This window comes from Pinus tabuliformis, chromosome 5_2, assembly GCF_031772625.1.
Source record: "Pinus tabuliformis cultivar Carrire ecotype Pingquan chromosome 5_2, CPIR1, whole genome shotgun sequence".
NCBI classification, from domain to species: domain Eukaryota; kingdom Viridiplantae; phylum Streptophyta; class Pinopsida; order Pinales; family Pinaceae; genus Pinus; species Pinus tabuliformis.
The window spans coordinates 565,462,135-565,482,531 of NC_142306.1; the positions used below are offsets into that span (position 1 = coordinate 565,462,135).

The 20,397-nt window shown below is 34.7% G+C and overlaps 2 protein-coding genes across 3 annotated transcripts in view; one reads left to right on the plus strand and one right to left on the minus strand.

Moving 5' to 3' along the window:
- LOC149160214 (syntaxin-71-like) overlaps positions 1-9,240 on the minus strand; it is a 347,967-nt gene extending 338,727 nt beyond the window's left edge. Inside the window, exons 1-2 of one of the 2 annotated variants that reach the window (XM_089436674.1) lie at positions 8,952-9,239; positions 8,710-8,835 (exon numbers count right to left, since the gene is read on the minus strand). In XM_089436674.1, the coding sequence (XP_089292800.1) occupies positions 8,710-8,835; positions 8,952-9,107 (282 nt within the window). In that variant the 5' untranslated portion in view covers positions 9,108-9,239. Of the gene's footprint in view, positions 1-8,709; positions 8,836-8,951 lie in introns of both variants that reach the window. The other variant, XM_089436675.1, reaches the window with a different exon arrangement.
- Positions 9,241-18,914: 9,674 nt separating this feature from the next.
- Positions 18,915-19,495, plus strand: LOC149160215 (uncharacterized). The gene is made up of 2 exons (XM_089434542.1): positions 18,915-19,220; positions 19,358-19,495. Exons 1-2 carry the CDS (start codon positions 18,915-18,917, stop codon positions 19,493-19,495), a joined length of 444 nt encoding a protein of 147 aa, XP_089290668.1.
- The last annotated feature ends 902 nt before the right edge of the window (positions 19,496-20,397 follow it).

A 20,397-nucleotide genomic window follows, 5' to 3' on the forward strand; every position in this document is an offset into this window, starting at 1 on the left:
CCTTTTATTCCGCTGTCTTCTCCTTTCGCTGCCTGTGCCCTACTTACCCCGCCGTCGAAAGCTGAAACCCGCAGTATTTTCATTTCTCATTTGGTGAATGTATCTTTTGGTTAGCGTAAGTTTGATGTCCTTTTTTTATGAAGCATAAAGCCCAAAAGGATTAGTAACGTAGTTTTTTTTTATTTTTATTTAAAATAGATTTTAACATCTAGTCCTTAGATTTGTTTTGAATTGCTTAGATTTTAAATTCTTTCCTTTTTTTTTTAAATATAAATAAAAATAAAAATAAAAAAATATTAGACTTTAATGTTTTATAGGTAGCTTTTAAATTAGATTTTAAGTTTAAATTTTTATTTTAGATTTTTCTTTTTTTCTGAAAATAAAAAAAAATTAAAAAAAAAAAAAAAAAAAAAATTATATATATATATATATTAAAATTTTGTGGGAATTTAGTTTTGCCAGTATCAGTGGTTTTTCACTGCATATCTTTCACGCTTAGATCTGAACACAAAATAAGTATCTGGTTTCTCTGTTATTCAAAGCAATTTATTTCTCTTAGTGCCAGATATCGTTATTCGAGGAACTTTGTGGTTTTTACTGGATATTTAAAGCATTGTTCTGATCATTTGTTGATAGGTGATTGCTGTTTATGATTTATGCTCTTATATCACCTAGAAAGTAATCATTTAGGCACCAATCTAACAAGGCACTGGTCTATCAAATCAATAAAACCATTTTAGTGCATCTCGTCTCCCGGCCCAACTGTTTGGCAGTTGGCCTTCATCTTTCCTCAGGGTCTACCCCCCTTAGCCGTGGGAGACAGGCTTAAACGGAGGGATCGGGGATCAGAGTGACAGCCCCCGGTCTGAGCGTTGTCGTGCCAAACCGCGCGACAACAGGTTGTAAATTCTTATTCTGCAGAGAGGTGTTGGAGCACCTACAGTTATATACATAATGTGAAAAGAAACAGGCTCAACGAAAACCGAGCAGAAAGCTTGGTTTATGTGCACTACAACTTGAGGTTGTTGAGCCATTACTGTGATCGGGCTAATGAAGATCCCACATATAAAATTTGGGACAATCACCCTGAGGACGACAATTTGGAGGATGGCATTGTACATATGGAAGAACTAGAAGAGGAGCTTGTACGGGATGAAAATGAAGCAGCTGCAGCAGCCATGCCACCTCCACCTCCACCATCCAGTAGCAGTTCTCAGGGCCCGAGTCTTGTTCCATTGCTGTCGCCACCTCCATCGACACCCTCGCGTGGAGGCTTTAGTTCTGGTCGTCGGTCTGTGCGGGAGACTCCTAGAAGACCACCACGACCTACTTATACTCCTGGAGACTCTCGTGGCAAGGGCCACTTGTAGATTTACAGTTTACTTGTCTTTTTTAGTTTCTATTAGACTTTAGTTTTCATAACTGTTGAGTTTTGAGTCCTTGACTCTTGACTCTTGACTCTTTCATATCATTATGACATTATGATATTTTTTGTAAACATTATATCACTGTGACAATGAAAATTTGAAGTTTGAAGTTGGGCCTTGGCAATTATAACTCATTGGTAATGATTGTGAATTATGAATATGATGCTTTGTGAAAGACTAAAGTTGTTTCATTTCATCTCATTATTCATGTTTCATTTTATAAATTTTTAACATTTCATATCATGTTAACAGTTAGAAGTTAGGACTTAGAAATATCTTCGATATTACTTCTTGTAATGGTTAAACTTGGCTTACAAGTACAACTTGTTACTTTGGTGATCAATGATGATAAATGTTATTGAATTTTCAATTCTGAAAGCTTGAAGTTGAAACTTTAATATTGAATTTGATGAATCATGATTTATAAGACTCAATATGTTGCAGTTGTAATATGTATTTTACTAACTTGTGGACATGGTTGATGACGATTATAATTTCTAGATGATTGATGTGATATGGTTCAATGATCAATTTATGTTTTTTTATGTTTTTTATGTTTATTTCATCATTCTACATGTTTTTGTTGACATATATGTATCAAAAATTAAAAAATATAAAAAATATATATATTTTTAAAAAATCGCTCCACGATTCGCTCCCAAACCGGGAGCTTCTGAAAATGGTCGCTCCCGCTCCCGCTCCCAAGTAACATTGGTTCAAATGCTCGCTGGCACAGGGGAATACGTATCTCCGTTGTGCCTGTTGCAGGTTGGAAGCCAATTTCAGCTGCGGATGCCACGATTATCCGAATCATTGTTTGTGCAAGGAACTGTTCTGTCGTGAATTTATCCCCTGGCCCTCTCCACAACTGCGTTGGTTGGAGTCAAGATTGGATTTTGTTGACGACTTTGTAAATTTTATCAAAATAGTTGAAGTATTTACGCAAGGATACCTGTTAACATCGTTAACAAGTCTGACTTCTTTCATTCTATTGTCTGTCTCCCCCGACAGCTCCCTCAGACTGTGGCCATTGTCCGACAACCGATGAGGAGCTGCACATGCACACGCCGATTAAGAGGGGTTGTTGCCCCCCGCCGTCAAGCGTTGCGCCCCCAGTTCATGCGTCATACGTTACGGTGCCCGATGATGTATCACGCCTTTTAAAAGGATTATACTACGGTTGGGCGTCAACGGTTCAATCCCTCTTAGAGCAATGCTCCTATAATGTCTTCCATCTGCGAGGGTGCTTTGAGAAATCAAATGATATAAACATATGCTTCCCCAGTTATGCCTTGCCAATGCTCAGCTCATTTCTTGAGGAATTCATCTTCTCAGACAGGATGTTGGGATGTTTTATTTCAAGCCAGCCATTATTTTTGCTTCAACTTAGCCACCTCGACAGAATGAATGGGAGCAATATCTTGAAGCAAGATTCCAAACCTATTTGTTTACCATACCTTTGCAATATCCAGTTCTTGAAATATATTGTTGAGAGTCAAGACAACCGATGATAAATCCTGGAAGAAGCGTGAATCCTCCCGTAGCGGCGTTGTCCAGACCATACCACCACGCATAGTCGCGGCAGCAAAGTATAGGTACAATATATTACAACAATATAATTTAATTAATTTATATAGATTGATTAATTTAATTAATTAATACAATTTGATTAGTTTAATTAATTAAATTTAACCAAAAAGAACTATATTAAAATATTATTATTATTAAAAAACAAATATATATATATATATATATATATATACATATATTATTTTAAAAAAAATTAGAGTTTAAAAAAAAAATAAAAAATAAAATTGATAACCCTGGACTCAAATTAAAGTCCCCAACGAATCATAGAAGATGAGCTACCAATGACGCATTCAAATGAAGAAAGTATTAACGGTCAAGTGAAAAGAAGACATTTGTGGCAGATAAGAGATCAGGTCCTTTCATAAACAAGCTTTGAGGACAAAGCTTCTGAAAGAAGGGGCTATGTTATGAATATAATTCATAACAAATAAATAAATGTAAATATTAAAATAATCAAAAATTGATTATGTTGAATAGTCATTACATTAAGTGAAAAGGCATGTCTAAAAGACATGCCTAATCATGACAGGTCACCTGCTTAAGTATAAAAGCAGGGCCTCATTGTAACATTCATATCACTTATACAATTTTATATATTAATAAATTATTATTTACAAATACATGTGTGTATTTTTACATTCAAGCCTCCAAGCTATCAGTTTTTATGCTTTAATTACTCAAATTTGCCAAACCCTGGGTAAAAAATTGGGCCATCTGTTGTTGCCCTTGTGCCATCAGTTGAGCCATCTATTGTTTCACTTGTGCCATCTGTTGTCGCACAGAGTGTCTAGGCAGCGCGACAACGCTCAGAGTAAGGGTTGTCACTCTTGATCCTTACTCACTCCGTTTAGACTCTCTCCTAGGTAAGTCAAGGGGGGTAGTCCCTAGGTGAATAGATAAGGATAGCCTGTGAGAAACAGACTCTAAGAGATCTTAATGATGGATAACTTGATGAATTTAAATGATTAAATCAAATTGATAGATTAAACGCCAAAGTAAACAAGACACGAACACAAGATAGAAATAATTTTAGACCAGTGCCTTCGATATCTGAATTAACCATCAATAAAACAAGCTATCCAGAACGATTTTTAATATGTGACAATCACAAATAATCCACGAAATGTTGAAAACGCCCAACACTGTAGCATGCAAGAGAATTCAAGATTTAGAATGATTATCGTTAATGACCAGAATCTAAATTCAATTAGTTTTATCCAACAGTCAATGTAATTCAAAACATTTATCGCACTTTGACCATCATAAAAAAAAGCATTTAATGACAAATGACACTAAGGAACTTTAGGTTCAAATTTTTTAAATTATTCCTTAGGCAATAATTTTTAATGGTAACTGAAAAATTTTAAATCTTTTAATGCAACGGAAAAATGAAAAGGGCCTAAAATAAAAAAATTTAATGTGCCATAGGCCACATTTAAATTTTCTTAACGTCAAAGCACAAACCCTTTTTATTTTATTTTAAAATCCTTAGTCACCATTGTTTAAAAAAAAAAATATGATTTTTTAAATTTTTAGGATTTTAAATATTTTAAATTTTTTGACTTTTGAAATTTTAGGCTTAAAAAAAAAAAAAAAAAAAAAAAATCAAATTGAAAATAAAAGGGAAATAAAGTCAAAATCAAAAAAATAAAATAAAAAACAAAATAGATGAAATCAAAAATCAGAATTGATAAAAAATCAATTCTCAAAATAAAAAAATTTCTAACCCTAATCTGTATACATATACATATGAAATAAAAAAAGGACTCACCTGCAAGATGAAGAAAGATATGTCACGCATATCTTACATACTTCATCTGAGAGTTTTGGAGCAGAATGTTCCATGTCATCAGCGATACAACCTACCACAAAGAAAAAACGCAAGAAAAAGAGAACGAGAAAGTGATTTGATGCATCAGATAGCTGTAAACAGCTTGATTTTCGGATAGGAAAAAGTCCTACCGTATGCAGAATTGGACATGGCACATCCGAGAAGCAGTCGACAGATTTTCCTGAAAGCAGGCAAATGCTCAGTATACACCATATTGAACGCATTTGATGCCATGGGGCATCCTCTGTATTTCTAACCCTACTCGTCTTTTCAGCATTTCATTTCTGTTTTAGGATTAGATTTACTTTTCATGTTACTAGATAGTTAATAAATGAAGAGCTTATATCTTTCATGTGCTTAATGTTATATGATGATTTTTGGATGGACGCTACTTATGTTTTGTTGTGTGTTGCGTGGATGCAGATTCTGGATTCTCACATTCCTACAGTGCAGCAACATGTCCCCAAGTAGAGCCAGATGTTGACCACTACGTGTCAACGACCCATAGCAGTACACCCCCTTTTTTTCACAAAAGGGATAGCGCTTGATTGACATGTCCGTGCCATTCAACTATCATCATCAGCCTGATCATGTTATATTGTAAACCCTTTCTGCATGTGTAAATTGTAAATAATCTCAGCAGATCCATGTAGTGTATGTAATTGCCTAAGTAAACCTAATTTTTTGATGACGATCTACATTCCGGAAGGTTTTTAACTTTTTTGTCTCACCGATCCATGATCGACAAAGTTTTCTTTCAGCCTTACCCCAAAGCCGGAATGGATTTTGTCACCAGAATGTTAGGGGAGTCCTAGTGTGCTAGATCGAGTCTATGTAAAATTGATTTGGGAATAATCCTAACTATTTGGTTAGGTTATTTTATTACAAATTGCTTGATCTGCTAAATTATATCTGTGTCGCAGAACTGGGTAGTCTGTGAGGGTCTAGTTCAAATGGGTTTTTCTCCGTTGAAATGTAAAAAATGTGAAAATTCATGATGTAAAATGTCTTGAGCGTTAGAAAAATAATTTATCCCCTCATAGGTCCTAGATCCTAGGTAAATTTAAATTTTCCAGAGATAAAATTCGTGGATCCTTTAAAAAATTAAATCTTAATTGGTCCAAGGACTAAGGTTAGTTGATTATTTTGCTAAATTTCATGTCTTAGGTCTCTGGGGTTAAATCAAAGTCAAAGTTTTGAGGAAATAAATGCAAAATTTTAATTTTTAAATATATTAAAATGCATTTAATTGAAAAATTCAAAATTTCCTCAATATTTAAACTTTCGACGGATGAGATTAAAAGAAATTTTGATCCTCATCGATGGTCGAGATCGCTTTGACAAGGATCACTTGAACTAGCCATTGGGAAATTTATCTTTAAATAGGGGGTCAGTTGTCATTTGAGATCATTCGATTTTGAAGTCGTGTGCTATGTGAAAGCTCTCTTGTAATCGTTTTTCATGTGCAATAAAGAAAGACTTTGAGGTTAATTTCTGATGGTGTTACTTTTCGTGGAAATGTTGTAAGATGTTTTATTTTCATGCATAGATTTACTTTCAACCATTGATGATAGCTTTATGAAGAATGATATAAGCACAGGTATCTTGTTTGATCACTGGGGTTTGAATGATAGTTTAAATTCTGAATATAATGGCAAGTATCTCCATTAAATCTGAATTTTATTGTCATTTTCTCTCTCTATATTAATGGTTGAATTAAGTTGTGCAGGAAATTCTTGATTTTGAGATCATCGGGCGTTCGGGAAAGTTTTCAGTTGGACTAGCCAACTCCCGATTTGCATTTTCTGAAGAGCCAGGGCAGTCTCTATTTTTGTGCCATTCTGCACAGATAGATGAGAACCAATATAGTTTGAAATAGTAATTTCTCTTTGAAATTCTGCCTTCATACAACAATTATTTAAACATTTTATTTTATTTTTGCCTTTGCCAAATCCCCTTTTTTTGGTGTAGGAACTCTGAAACACCAGATCATGTACAACAGGTACAACAACTGCATAAACGCAATCCCTTTTCCATTATCATGACCCTTTATCTGGTAGAGCTGGGACTCAACCCTGGGTCATCACAGTGGAAAGCAGTAAGCACCCTCATTTACAACTAGAGCACAGCCTGACAGACTAATGTTTTCTTGAGGTTAAAACATAATAAATCTGAGTAAAATTACTGCAAGTTGCCAAAACATAAAGTAGGTCCATATCTTCTTTAAGAAAATTGTGTTGAAGGGTACTGAACCGGCCACAGAGGGTATATTTAATTTAATTTTTAATTCAAAAGATCAGCCATTGAAAATTGGACCTTTCTCTGTTCTAATTTAACTTGGGACACTTTCAATTACCAAATAGATTAAAGTGAGTTCAGTTGGTACTTTTTCCATTACTGTTTTGCTTTAGAACACATTCTATAAACAAATTTGCTCTTTCTATATTTTAAGTATGCCCGAGACACATTTAAAAAATTACTGTTCGGTGTTAAATTTATTGGCAAGGATTATTTAGGAACAATGGTGTTCAATTGTATCGCATGAATTAGCCTTTGTTTTTGTTAGACTTTCTTAAGGCGTCTGACATAACAGCTAACAAAGTCTAGGAAAGCAAAGAAGTCGACCAATCTTATAGCCACTTCCGGCTAGTTGTTAAAACTTATTTATTACTGTAAATTGTCTTTCACAGGAATAAGGGTTATTTCAATTTTCCTGTGGCTTGTTGGACTAACAGACAGTGAGTCAGCAAATCTGTTAAGGCATTCAGAATAATCTGACCAAATTCCGAGTTCTTTACTTCCAATTTCCAAGTTTCTTCTAAAGTAACCTGCTGATTAATTTAAGAAATTACAGTTGGCTATCATTATTTTCTCTGTTAAAATACATTGAACGTACTAAGATGGACAGAGGTCTGGCAAAACAGTCTATGCCAAATTTAGGACCATTATGCGTTGGAACTAAATAAAGATGAGTTAATTCAAGATTACATTTACTTCATAAAGAAACATTATATATATAGTTAACAGCGTTCACTGTTTAGCCCTCATCTTGAGCAGGATCAATTGAAAATCATGGTATTGGAATGATCCGAGAAATGCTTGACTAGGTCCTTTAAAAAATTGGTCATGCCTTGATTTCTTTGGTTAAGAAACTACCTTCATTGAGTCCTAGTATCAACCTGCGCAAATTGGACTTAAATGTGTGTCTGAGGCAGCGATGTACTTTAAATACATCATTTTAGTTAAACCTTAATGACAATGTAATCTGTTCAATTTCCCACTTAGTAGAAACCTTTAGAGAATTCATGCAAGTGACTCTTTTTTAACTAATTTGCTTGTGCAGAGCATGCTGTGTAAACTTCTACTCTCCAAAGATTTCGGTGATATCAACCAAGAAACCTACGAAACTAATTATCTTCGTTCGTATACCAGACAGGCAGGGTTAATCATAGGTTTCAATAGTCAATCCAAAGTGTTCACTGTTTAATATTCTTTCCAATAGACGAACAGTGTAAAATGGCCACAAGTTTAGCATTCCTGCAACAATCGATAGCATTATACACTCGTAGATTGTACTATTCTGGCAATAATAATGTTTAAAACGGAAATTTTTATGTGTAAACTACGAAAATATATAGATGTCGAAACAAGCTACAAAGCTGTCATCATTTGGGATTTTTTTTCAAGAATGTGTGAGGTAGCCGTAATTTCAATATTTCAGCAGTAATTAACGGAACTTTCTGGTCTAATTAACGAAATCGAGTTATTATTAGTAATCAGTGTACCTGATGCAGTTTTCTGTGTAATCGATGAACATGCAACCAGATATCAACGATAGCCTACGTAATGTAAAATATTCACCTTTTTCTGAGCCAATTTTTGCAATTTCGGTACTTCCTCCCGCAGTCTAGCCTTGGTCCGCCGGATTTCGGCATTTATAGCCACGGCCACCGCCCTGTTCTTCTCATTTGCCGCATCGTTAGCTTTCTGAAACCCAAGAACACAAATTAATCGACAATTAACGAAATAGATTGTCAAAAATAAAAATAAAAAGCCTGCCATGACTGCAAATGCAATTTAAGGAAAGCGAGTAAGAAACGGACTGCGAGAGCCGCCTCTATTTCGGCTTCGACAACATAGTAGAGCCTGGCAAAGGCATCGCTACCGGAGATGTTCTGGTTCTTATGTAATTCTATGTCGTATTTCTCGTACTTCTTGCATATGGTATCCACACGAGTTAAAATGTCTATGACGCTCATAGTGCCCTGCTGGACTCAAACCCGCGACCTGGAATGCAGAAAGGAGGGAGAATTTTGCGCGGAATGGTGAAGAAAGGTCTCTGTGGCAAAAGTTTTGAAGATTCTGTCAATTGCTGTGGAGAAATGCAAAACGGTGCGACGGGAAAGTGGGTTGCCGATGGCATCGACTAACTGGGTTTACTGTTAACGAAAAGGAAGTCAACTTCTGTCTGCTGACGATGAATTTGATGTTGTCGGGTGCGGTTGACAACGAAATAGAGGGGTTGTCCACCGAGGTGACAATTTCGTTGATATGGTAATTTTTAGTGGTGATTTGGTTTTTTATTTTTTAAATTATTGCAATAATGTTTCAATCAAGAAAATTGATAGTGTTTGAATCAATTTTTTGATAATAAGAATGGATTCAATTCATTAAAAAAATTTGAGGCACCTAGAATCTTGAACCTTGAGAGTTGTAATCAGCATTTTCAAAAAAATTCATCAAATTTATCAAAATTGTGTCATAATTTTCATTATTTTATAGTCGAAAACGTGGCCCTTCTTAGACTAAATCCATCCAGTGAAGTCAGTGAACGTTGAATTTGTTGGATAGTGAGACGGTGTGAGTTCTGTAGAGGAAATGGCAATTTGAAATTTTCACAAACACACTAGGAACCCTCAACTTTACATAACAGAAATCTTCAACATTGAACTCAATAAAGTACATAGTGATTTGAGCCCAAAGCTCGATTATTTTATTAATCCATCAATAAAAGAATCATGGGGCCCCCGTACCAGGGATCATGCCCCTCGATCACCAATACAACTAGTATACATAATATAACATGCACCCAACATTCTCCCACTTGTTGTTTTCTTTTCCACACAAGGGATCACATGAGAGCTTAGTCATTGGTCCATCCTTATAATGCCCATTGTTTCTCTACACCAAGAAAACTTCTCATTGCTCACGAACTTCATCGATGCATCTATAACATTCTTTCTTCACCCTATCCTTTCTTCTATCCAAGAAAGAAACTATATGATAGGTGAGAAAAATCTATCATAATTCAATGGTAAAACCAACAGTGGAGAGAATCATTACTAGTTGAGCTAATGGGGTGGCTCGTCTTTGTTATTTAAAAAAAATCAAACTACCTACTCATCATTGTTCATCATTGTTATTCAAGGAAAATCACACCACCTTTGATTCTGTAATGGGTCACTGGATACCTCTAAGTATTGGGTCGTTAAAGACGGCTCTTAGCCAAGCCAATGCAATTTTAGGGCACACTCCAATAGATTATTTTGCCATAGTCTAACCAAAGTGTTTTTTGCCCTAAAAATCATGAAAATTCTGGCAATATTTTGATAAATTCTCCCAGGGATTTTTGTAAATCCAGGTTAAAGTTGTTAAATTTCAAGATTTTGGGTGCCCCAAAGGTTTTTGATGGTGTTGAATCCATTGCCACCTTCAAAACATGATTTAAATCTTTTGCAAGATTTGTTGAAATATTTTTGCTCCGATGCCAAAAGTGGTCTTTCAGGTAATTCCTCCGCCTTGGTAGACTTGTGTGATTATTTTAAGGGATGTAGTTTTTTTAATAATAATAATGATTTTTTTTAATTTGATAAAGTAAAAGTTTATTTTTAATGATTTTTTTTGGAATTTTCAATGGATTATTTTAAGGGTTGTATTTTTTAAAATAATAATGATGAGTTAGTTTGTATTTATGTATTCTGTCTATTAATTATTTAATTAGGAGTTGTCTATAATGCGACTTTTTGAGATTCCGGTGACGGAATCCGGATGAAGAAATTGAGATGAAATCATGATTTGTTGCAGTTAAAATGGTTTTTTAACTGCATATTCGGATTCAGCACCCTGAAAAACCCCTGGGACGCTTTCATTGTGCAGAAACTAGTTATCAAACTTGGATTTCAATAAATTACTGCCGGATTTTCACCGAAAAAAATCGCCGGAAAGGCTTTCAAAAAGTCGCGTTAAAGACTACGGCATTTAATTATAGATATTGATAAGTGAATTATAATAAAATAATGATTTTGGAAATGCACCATAAATGCTTTATAGCTCCAAGGCAATATAGTGGGTATGTTATATTGTCCCTAAATGAATGTAAACATTTAAATATTGGCTCAATTTATAATAAAAATGTTAAAAGTAGTAAAAGTAATAAAATTGAATTTGATATATTGTAATTTTGTTTTTATTAATTTAGATTAAAAAAACATAATATACATATCACTTTAAAATACATAAAATATAAATAGTAGCTATAAATTAAAATCAATTTCACCCTAGTCCACCTGAGGTAGCTGGGATGGTCGTGGAATGAAGTTTCACCGAACCGAAGATCTTGGATTCGAATCTTGTGCTACCCTTCCCCCGTAGCGAGTTGAATAATGGACATGTAAAATCGAAAATCGGAGAGTCCTACCAAGCTTACAACAACAACAACAACAACAATAAAATCCATTTTACCCTATAAATTAAAATAATTATGTCGTAACCATATTTAAATTTAATTAATAAGCATTATAGAGATGGAAGGAGTTCTAGAAACTCTTGGGCGGCTAGGGTTTCACCTAGTCACTCAATCTTTGCTTTGTTTGTGTCAATTTTGTGTAGATCATTCAATCGTGAATCCATATGAACTGGTGAAAAAGTCTATTTCTTTTGCAGGTTTGGTTGTTGGTCAAGCTAGCTCTTCTTCAGTTTCGTACAGCTCTATGCTAAAATTTGGTTTTGGTCTTCCGGTGGTTCAAGAAATTTCTTCCCTCAATGTTCCTATGGATGAGGAAGATTTTTGTTGTGAAAAATATTTTTTGGAGAATGGTTTGGTTTGCATGTTTAACGGGTTCTAGCCGTAGCTAGTTGATCTGCATAAATGGATCTTTGAGACATGGAAGCCCCTTTTGACAGACAAGTTGAATATTTACCCTATGGATCGGGATTTCTTCACTGTAGTTTTTTATAATACTAAGGACAAGAAGGCCATCTGTGAAGTTGGGCCATGGTTTTGGGGGAGTGTTGGCCTCTTCATGTAGCCCTGGACTCCCACTTTTTACCTGATAATAGCATCAACCTCCATAGCCCTAGTTTGGGTAAGGATTTTGAACCTTCCCTTGCATTTTTTGAATCATATATCACTTTCCTCCATTGGGAATATGTTGGGAAAGTTTTATCGTCGTTGTCTTGAAACATATAAATTTTACAAGACTACTTATGTCTGCAATTGTGTGAAGATGGACTTCAATAAGGGTTTTCCCGCATAGATTAATTTGATGGCTTCAAACTATGTTTGGGTCCAAAAGCTTAACTATGAGAATATTTCATTTTGGTGTAAAGCATGCTATGAAATGGGGCATGCAATTAAAAACTGCCCCAAATGTTCTCAAAATAGCAAAGAGTGGAAAAAATCTAGAAGGCCCAAAGGGTAGGAAGGAGCACAAGTTGATCACTATACAGTATTCAAATAGGAAAAGCTTTAAGACAAAAAAGAACCAGAAGACAAGAAGGAAGCAGATACATTCAAAGAAATTGCATTCATGGAAACAAAATCTAAGTATGAAAAATCGTTTACTAATGTGGATCCTTTAATTTCCAGTAAGGATTCCCCAAACGCGGGAGTTAGTGGAAAAGCAACAATCCCTCTAGAAAATGGATCCCCTCTGGAAACCACAAGCAATATCATTGAAAAGGAAACTTCTTGGGTAGATCAAGCAGATGAGGAAGATTTCAAGAATATTATCATGCACTTGTCGAAGAATGATCCATTGGAATTGGCATAAAATACGGGTTGGATTCAAGTAGGAAAGAAAGGAAAAAGTTTTTCTCCAAGAAAAATGAGAAGTCAAACTAGATCAAAATAAAATTATAGTGAAAAATGGAATGTAAATGTGTCTATATTTTGGGGTCTTTTTTGGAAAAAATTTAGTTGGAAAGGAATTGAAGTTTTTGTGTCATGGGGAACTCACTTGAGGGTTTGGATTGAGCTTTTGTGCTTAATCTCAATCCTGCAAGGAAGATTGGAATATGTAAAGGTTATGGCCTTGTAATCCAGATTTTTTTAATAATACAAATCTCTACCCATTTCATTTAAAAATAATAATAATAATTAATAAGCACATAAAAACTTAATATTTACAATAATTTATAATATTAAAGCTATTTACAAGATTTTTAACAATGGGTATTCACCCCCACATTAGCATGGATAATACTAGCAATTGTCCCAAAAGGTACAAAGAGAGGCCGATAGAATTATGAAGTTGGGATTGTTGAATTTCTATAGAAGATTAAAAAGTACAAATATTTTTCAATGTAAAAAAAAAAACCAGACCATGAGATCTTGTATGGGTATACTTTATTGAATAACATTAATATTAGTTTTAATTTAAAAACAATAATTTGATATACTTCTAACAAAATATTAAAAATAGAGAATAATGAATATTGGAAACCACATAACATCTACAGTCTAAATTATATTATTAAATTAATTAAAATCCCAATTGTATTGTCAATTTGGGTATGGTTACACACAATATGGGTTATGGTACACCAAAATGACCAACTATATATATGTAAAGAATTTGATATTATTCTATGTCATGAAAATTAAAACTTTTACACAATCATATGCTTCCACAATTGCAACTTTGCTCCAACATTGATTCATATTCTTCCACAACCGCAACTCTGCTCCAACATTTATGCACTATGTCATGTTTTGTGAAACCTGCCACACTAGTGCAGTGCATCCAACTCTCAATAAGCATAGATTTTTTGTTTAGTGGACAACCCCTACACCAACACACTGCACCTGACTCTCTATAAGATTAATTTATGTTATTTCTTGTTTTTATGAAAATTTGTTTTCTAAGTTTTGTATAATAAATATATATTTTCCCTCATCTATAAGTTTTTTGTATAATAAATACATCTTTTCCCTCATCCATATGGCATTGACAGTTTTTCCTTGAATCAAAATAATTATTCATGCCCAATGATCAAAGCTTATTTTCAATTATTCAAGCCCAATGCATAAAGTTTAAGTTTATTTTTTATTTTTCTGGTTAGTAATGAAATTGTTGACCTCACGCTAGTGAACACTCAGTAGAGACCAATCGGTCTACCTGCTAAGGGACATAAGGCATATTTATCAAGAAATACCCAAGGGAAAACAATAAAACAGCTCCATTGTTAGATAGCAGTCGCTTGTTTACTTGAATCAGCATGAGTGCCACAGTGACCAGACTTTTTGAAAAAACCTAATTGCATATTCAAATGCATAACAAGCTTCTACATTCAACATTGTTGCACAAGCCCTAAGATATACTTCACAGTTTTATGCACTTGCCCAATTCTAAAATTGCATTTGTAAGTTTGGCAAAGTCCCTCACCATTTGATTTTTTGGTAAAACATCATCAAAATGTAAATGATATAAAATTTATGTGAAAATATGAAAGAAACAAAACTTGTGTGCAAAAAAGTTGAAAATATTTTTTAAATTGTCATTTGGTTCCAGTATAAAATGTATTGAAATATTTACTCTATGCTACGAAAATGGAGGGAACTAAAGTAGAAGAATTAGCCAACAATATTAAAGTGGTGAATGATGAATTGGTGATGGAGTAGATAAAGACAAGGAGTTGGTAACTCTTACACCAAGAGCCTTATCTTCTTCTGAAAGACCTTTTGAAACCTTATGGAATTTGTCTGGGAAATTAACACAATTGATGCTTAAAGAGCTTTTTGGATTGTTAATGGATTAAGACTTTGACATTTGCAAAGAGGAAAGCAAATTCGATAAAGCTTTCATGGTCAAGGGAAACCTGGAGTAGAACATGAAATAGAAGAGGCCAAAGGTAACTGTGATTCAAATTCAAAAATTTAATTTGTTTGTGTAAAATTTGGGCATTTTAAAAAGGATTGTTCGCATAATCGTCAAAGTTCAAATTACAAGGGTCAAAAGCATGGTGGTCCAAAGAATAAACCTCAGACAGCTAACTTAGTTAGTGGGTAGTTGGGAGCTTAGGATGAAAATGACTACTTATTTGTCCTTTGCACAAATAAGTACATCTCATGTCAATAATGATATTTTGTGGCTAGATTTGGGTGTAACCTAACATATCACTAGGTGTAACGAGTTGGTGGACATGGATGATGATTTAAATACATTGTCAATTGTCATTGAAGCTACTTACCAAGTAAAAGGCAAAGGTAGCATTGTGTTGAGAACGTTAGATCACCATATCAAGAGTATAAAAAATGTTTGGTATGCCCCAGGTGTTAAAAATAATTTAATTTCTCTTCAGAGTATTGATAAACAATTTTTTTTAGGTAACTTTTGATGACAAGGAATGTGAAACCTCAAACAAGACTAACAATGAAGTTATGGCAAGAGTAGCAGTGGATGGTTTATAATTTGGTTGCAATTCTAGTCATTCAAGAGGCATTGAGGTTGTTGAACAAAATGACTCTGATATGTTATAACATTAAAGTTATGGCCACCTTAAGCTTTAGTATCTCTACCTTTTGTATTAGAAACAAATGGTTAGAGGGTTGCCATAAATAAAGTAAGATTGTGTGGTTTGTGAAGGATGTCGTGCAAGTAAGCAACACAGAGACCAGTGTCCAAAGGGGTAGCAAGGAGAGAACTAGGAATATTGGATCTTGTTCACAATCACATGTGCACTGATGTGAATACAATCATGTGCGCATTGATGTGAATGCAAGAACTTAGTGGAGCTAGGTGAAGATTTTTTGGATAATGTTGGATCTATTTATTAAGAACAATCTGACTACAAAAATTGTTGTTGCACCCTCCTTACCTGTTGTTAAAGTCCAAAAGATCCCTCCAGTGATGCGCCGTCTCTCAAGATATCAAATGCAAAATTTTCCAAATATGCCCACAAGTAGTGGGCCTTGTTTAAAGATATTAAAAATTAAGTATGAAGAATTAAGGAGGATAAATTCAACCTAAAATAAATGAAATGGAGCACCCATCTTCCAGCAATCTCATGCTATGTTTGCATGCCAAAAATAACACAAGGTGAGTTGCTCTCTTGTATGTATAAAAATGAATTTTTGTTTTTCAAAATATCCTTTATTTGAGCACCCCCTTTAATGTGGATAAAGAAAAATATTAATGCCAAAATTTCCCATAAGTGGAGCACCCTCCATCCACTACTCAATCCTCAACTATCACAAAATTAGCATTAAATGTGGCAAGAACTCCCTCTTCTTGAAGCTAATCCTTTGGAAGGAATATTCTCATTACACCATCACCCAAATCAACATATAATTGCACATGTTGTAGTGAGAACGAATCCAGTTCCACATGTCAAGTATACAAGCAAACTCAATGTTGAATTAAAATTAATTACAGGAAATACAAATACACCATCAAGTCACATCATGTATACCAAATTCATTAAATTATGATGACATAAATGGATATGGATGTTGTCCATATCACCCCCTACCCAAAATAGTGATGTCTTCCAAAAAGTAGGAAACACCTGCCACACATGGTAACTGAATTTCCCCAGAATGGCACCTGCTAAAAATAGCAGTGACCTCCTAAAAAGACAGGAAGTATCAAAACCTGAAGTTCTGCCACTAAGAAGTAAGCATGAATGGTCCCAGCTAAAAATAGAAACTTGTTATCAATAGAAAAATCTAAAAATAGGCTTTACTAAAATAGGAAGTCCTCGGAAATCCAATTATGAACAACGATGACACTTACTGAAATAGTAATGCATATAAACATACATCGTTAAAAATAGACACACTCCCAAACTCATAGTGTAGGTGTCCTGAAGAGCACATGTAGGAAACACTGCATGCATGCATGCAACTGAAATCTATGTCTGCTCTCCATGTCAAACAACTGTGTACTTGTACCTAGAACTGATCCAATGATGGATGCATGCAATCATGCATGTAACTGAAAATGATTAATAAGGCCCTGGAAGATAATACTAATGAAAAGTGGATTGCTGATGTTGACGTTAACAACAAGACTGCATGCAAAACTGGGTGCTAACAGTGGCTCCACATGGGGGTTCATAACCCCCTGTGGGATATTGAGAATTGCAGAAATCTCCAGATGATAAGCTTTCAAAAGGATTCAATCAAGCCATGTGTCCTACTCTGCAGTACCTCTTCTTTTTCCAGGAAATACTTCAGAAATATGAAATGCAATAACATATCAAATTATAATTTTAATGGCCCTGTCTTTGTAATTGCTCCTTTTATCATACACTCCTTACTTGGAGATTCAATATAACAAATATCTTGGCAATTCAACAGCTCAGGCCATTGATCCAAGTAGAGGCAAGCACACATCATGGTGAAAAAATGTGATGTAAATCATACCAACGATTTTGAAAGTCATAAGATGATTCTAAATAGAAGCTTGTTATTGAAAGGATCATAATGGATAAATTATAATAATCTTATCAGATCTGGAAATGCATGCCAAAAATAATAAATGGAAGTTCATGATGCATCAACATATTGGAAAATACAAGGATATCTTGATGAGCAAAAACAAAATGCTACAAGTAGAAGGAATATAGACATCGACATTCTCTTAACGACTATTGGTTTTATTTTTGATGGTTGAAGTTAAATGAAGATTGTCAGAAAGGGATGTTTGTCTGAAGTTAGAGAAAATCAGTGGCACATAGAATATTTATTTCCCAATGGTTACAGTGAAGGAAATTCAGTAGTTGATTGAAGACAATTAATGAACCTGGGATTCAGTTGGAGGAAGAAGGATCTTGGGTAACAAATTAAGGAACATTTTGTTATTAAAATTGTTATTTCATTATCGAGTATTTAGCTATTGACTTGAAACTGGTGGACCTTAATAAAATCTGCAAGGAAGACATACAAGTTTGACAAGATCTCATATGGTATTCCTACTCGAGATAAATTTATTTAATTATGATTTAAAAAAATTCGTTTTTGAGAAATATGTTTTATAGAGTCTCTTTGCCTAAGTTGCTGTGCTTTTGGTGTGGAAATTTCTTAAAATTCAAAATTTCATGCAAAACAAAAAATTTACCTTCATATCTTTGCCCTGTGAATTTTCAGCATTAGGTCTGTTGTAAAACAAGGTATGAAACAATAACAGAAATAGTACATTATTTCATTTACAAACACCTAAACTTCTTGGCAATTCAAGGAGAATAACCAAATATGACACCAGATCACCCAATTGTCAGATCTGAAAATACCCTTTTACGGCAATGATAACAACAATTCAACAGTACAACAACAATATGACTGTAGCAAAGTGCAGATTGGGGTTTCTTGCTACAACATACTATAAGATAAAAATGTTTGTTTAATTATAAAGTTCTGTCATCAAATTCTAATTTTTCAAATATATTATCATGTAAATATCGGACGGTCCTAGAGCTGCCTTTTGTCATTTCAATCCTATGGAGCTCTGCCTTCTGTCATTTCAATCCAATGGAGCTCTAATTTAAACAGCCTACGTATGTAGCATAAAGTGGCATGACGGTAACCTACCTGACAAGTGTTATAAACATGTCGATGAGAAACAGAGTGTGAGAGAAGAAGGATCAACATGGAGATTCATCACGTGATCCCACCGTGTTATTTTTCTATGAATCCATCCTCTGCTCATTACTTGCAGCATTCATCCCTCAACTTCTGAAAAAATTAGGGAATACAGGAAGATAAACAGTGCTTAGCCTTGGTGAATTCAACTGTATTGATACAGTTGACTAAAATATACAGTGAAATAATCACTGGTAATTTGAATATGGCTGCAGATCTGGGATGGGGAGTTATTAATGTGGTGGTGTTGGTTATCTTGGCGGGTTTTCCCATGACCATATGGCAGGCCACTTCAGTAGAGTCTGATCAGAACAAGGCAGATAAATTAGCAGAAGACAGCAAGATTGGATATGTAAAGGAGAAGGTCAGAGAGGCTATGGAAACTAGTGAGAAGGCAGTCGAAGGTGCAGGTACAACATCGTGGGATACATTCAAAACTTGGGCCAACGTGGCCTCTGAGAAATTGCCTAAATCCTTTAGTTTCAAGAATACGGCAGAGCCAGCTTCCCAGTAAGACCTAGAATAGAAATTTTATATGGTCATGTTTAATTTCATTTAAATGCACAATTTCATGTTAACAATGTACATTGTCGGATTGATTAATTTGATTGCAAGAGTTACTGATCATCTGTTGATATTGTTGACAATGATTCTCATGGTACAGCTGAAACAGTGAAGGAAACAACAACCAAGGGCTATGAAATTGGAAAGAAGGCAACCCAAGATGTTATAGACAATGCAGGCCAGGCTACACAGAAAATAGGGCAGAAGGTGTCAAGGAGTTGAACAATCTAGAAAATTTGAGTGCAGGATGTTGTCCGCTAAGTGAAATGCCTTTTGACATTGAGTTGGCACATCCGAGAGGACACAAACTGCTGGATTCTTCTATTGCACCATGTACATGCTTCGATTATGCTTTTGCCCCAACCTTCAAAGATCTTTGGACTCACACAATTGTGTTGCATTGAAGGAAATAACAGGGCTTTCTGGTCTTGAAAAACATTGACTGTTGGATATCAGCGGTTGTAAAAACATAAAAGAGATGGCAGGCTTAAATGATTGTAGAAGGCTGAAGTCTATGCTAATCAAGTGTGGATAAGCATTTAAAACAGAAGATACTTATAAATTTTTGCATTTAGTCCTTACATAAAGGGCTTTAGCACTCTTTCTCTAGTCTCTTGAGCATTGACTGAACTTTGAGCACTGAACGAACAACTTACTGAACTTTGAGCATTGAATGAACAACTTCTGAACAGAACAACCGCGTTGTAAAAAGGGTATAGCAGAATAGTGAATGAGCACTGAACAACCGAGCTGTAAGAGGAGAGGACAACATAATTTCGTTGTTATGATAGCAGGTCATGCACAATAGAAACCGGAAGCAACCAGAAGCATTGTTATGGTAGCAGGTCGTGGAAGAGCAGAAATTGAAACGTGGTTTTGGTGAAGAGTAGAAATCGAAAAGCAGGTCGTGGAAGAGCAAAAATTGGAACGCGGTTTTTGGCGAAGGAGAAAAAATCCGAGATATTTAGCTAGATGTCAGAGAATAAATGTCAATCAGACCATATGCTAGATGTTAATTAGAGAATCAAAGTGTAGACTACCAAGATGTCAATCAGAGAATCAAAGTGTATACTACTAAACTGATTCAAAAAAAGTCCAATCAACCTAATTAACTTGTAAATAAG

Coding starts and splice junctions, on each gene's coding strand:
- LOC149160215 (XM_089434542.1), top strand. CDS start 18,915: ATGGCTGCAGATCTGGGATGGGGAGTTATTAATGTGGTGGTGTTGGTT. Junction 19,221..19,357: donor CGGCAGAGCCAGCTTCCCAG/TAAGACCTAGAA, acceptor ATTGTTGACAAT/GATTCTCATGGTACAGCTGA.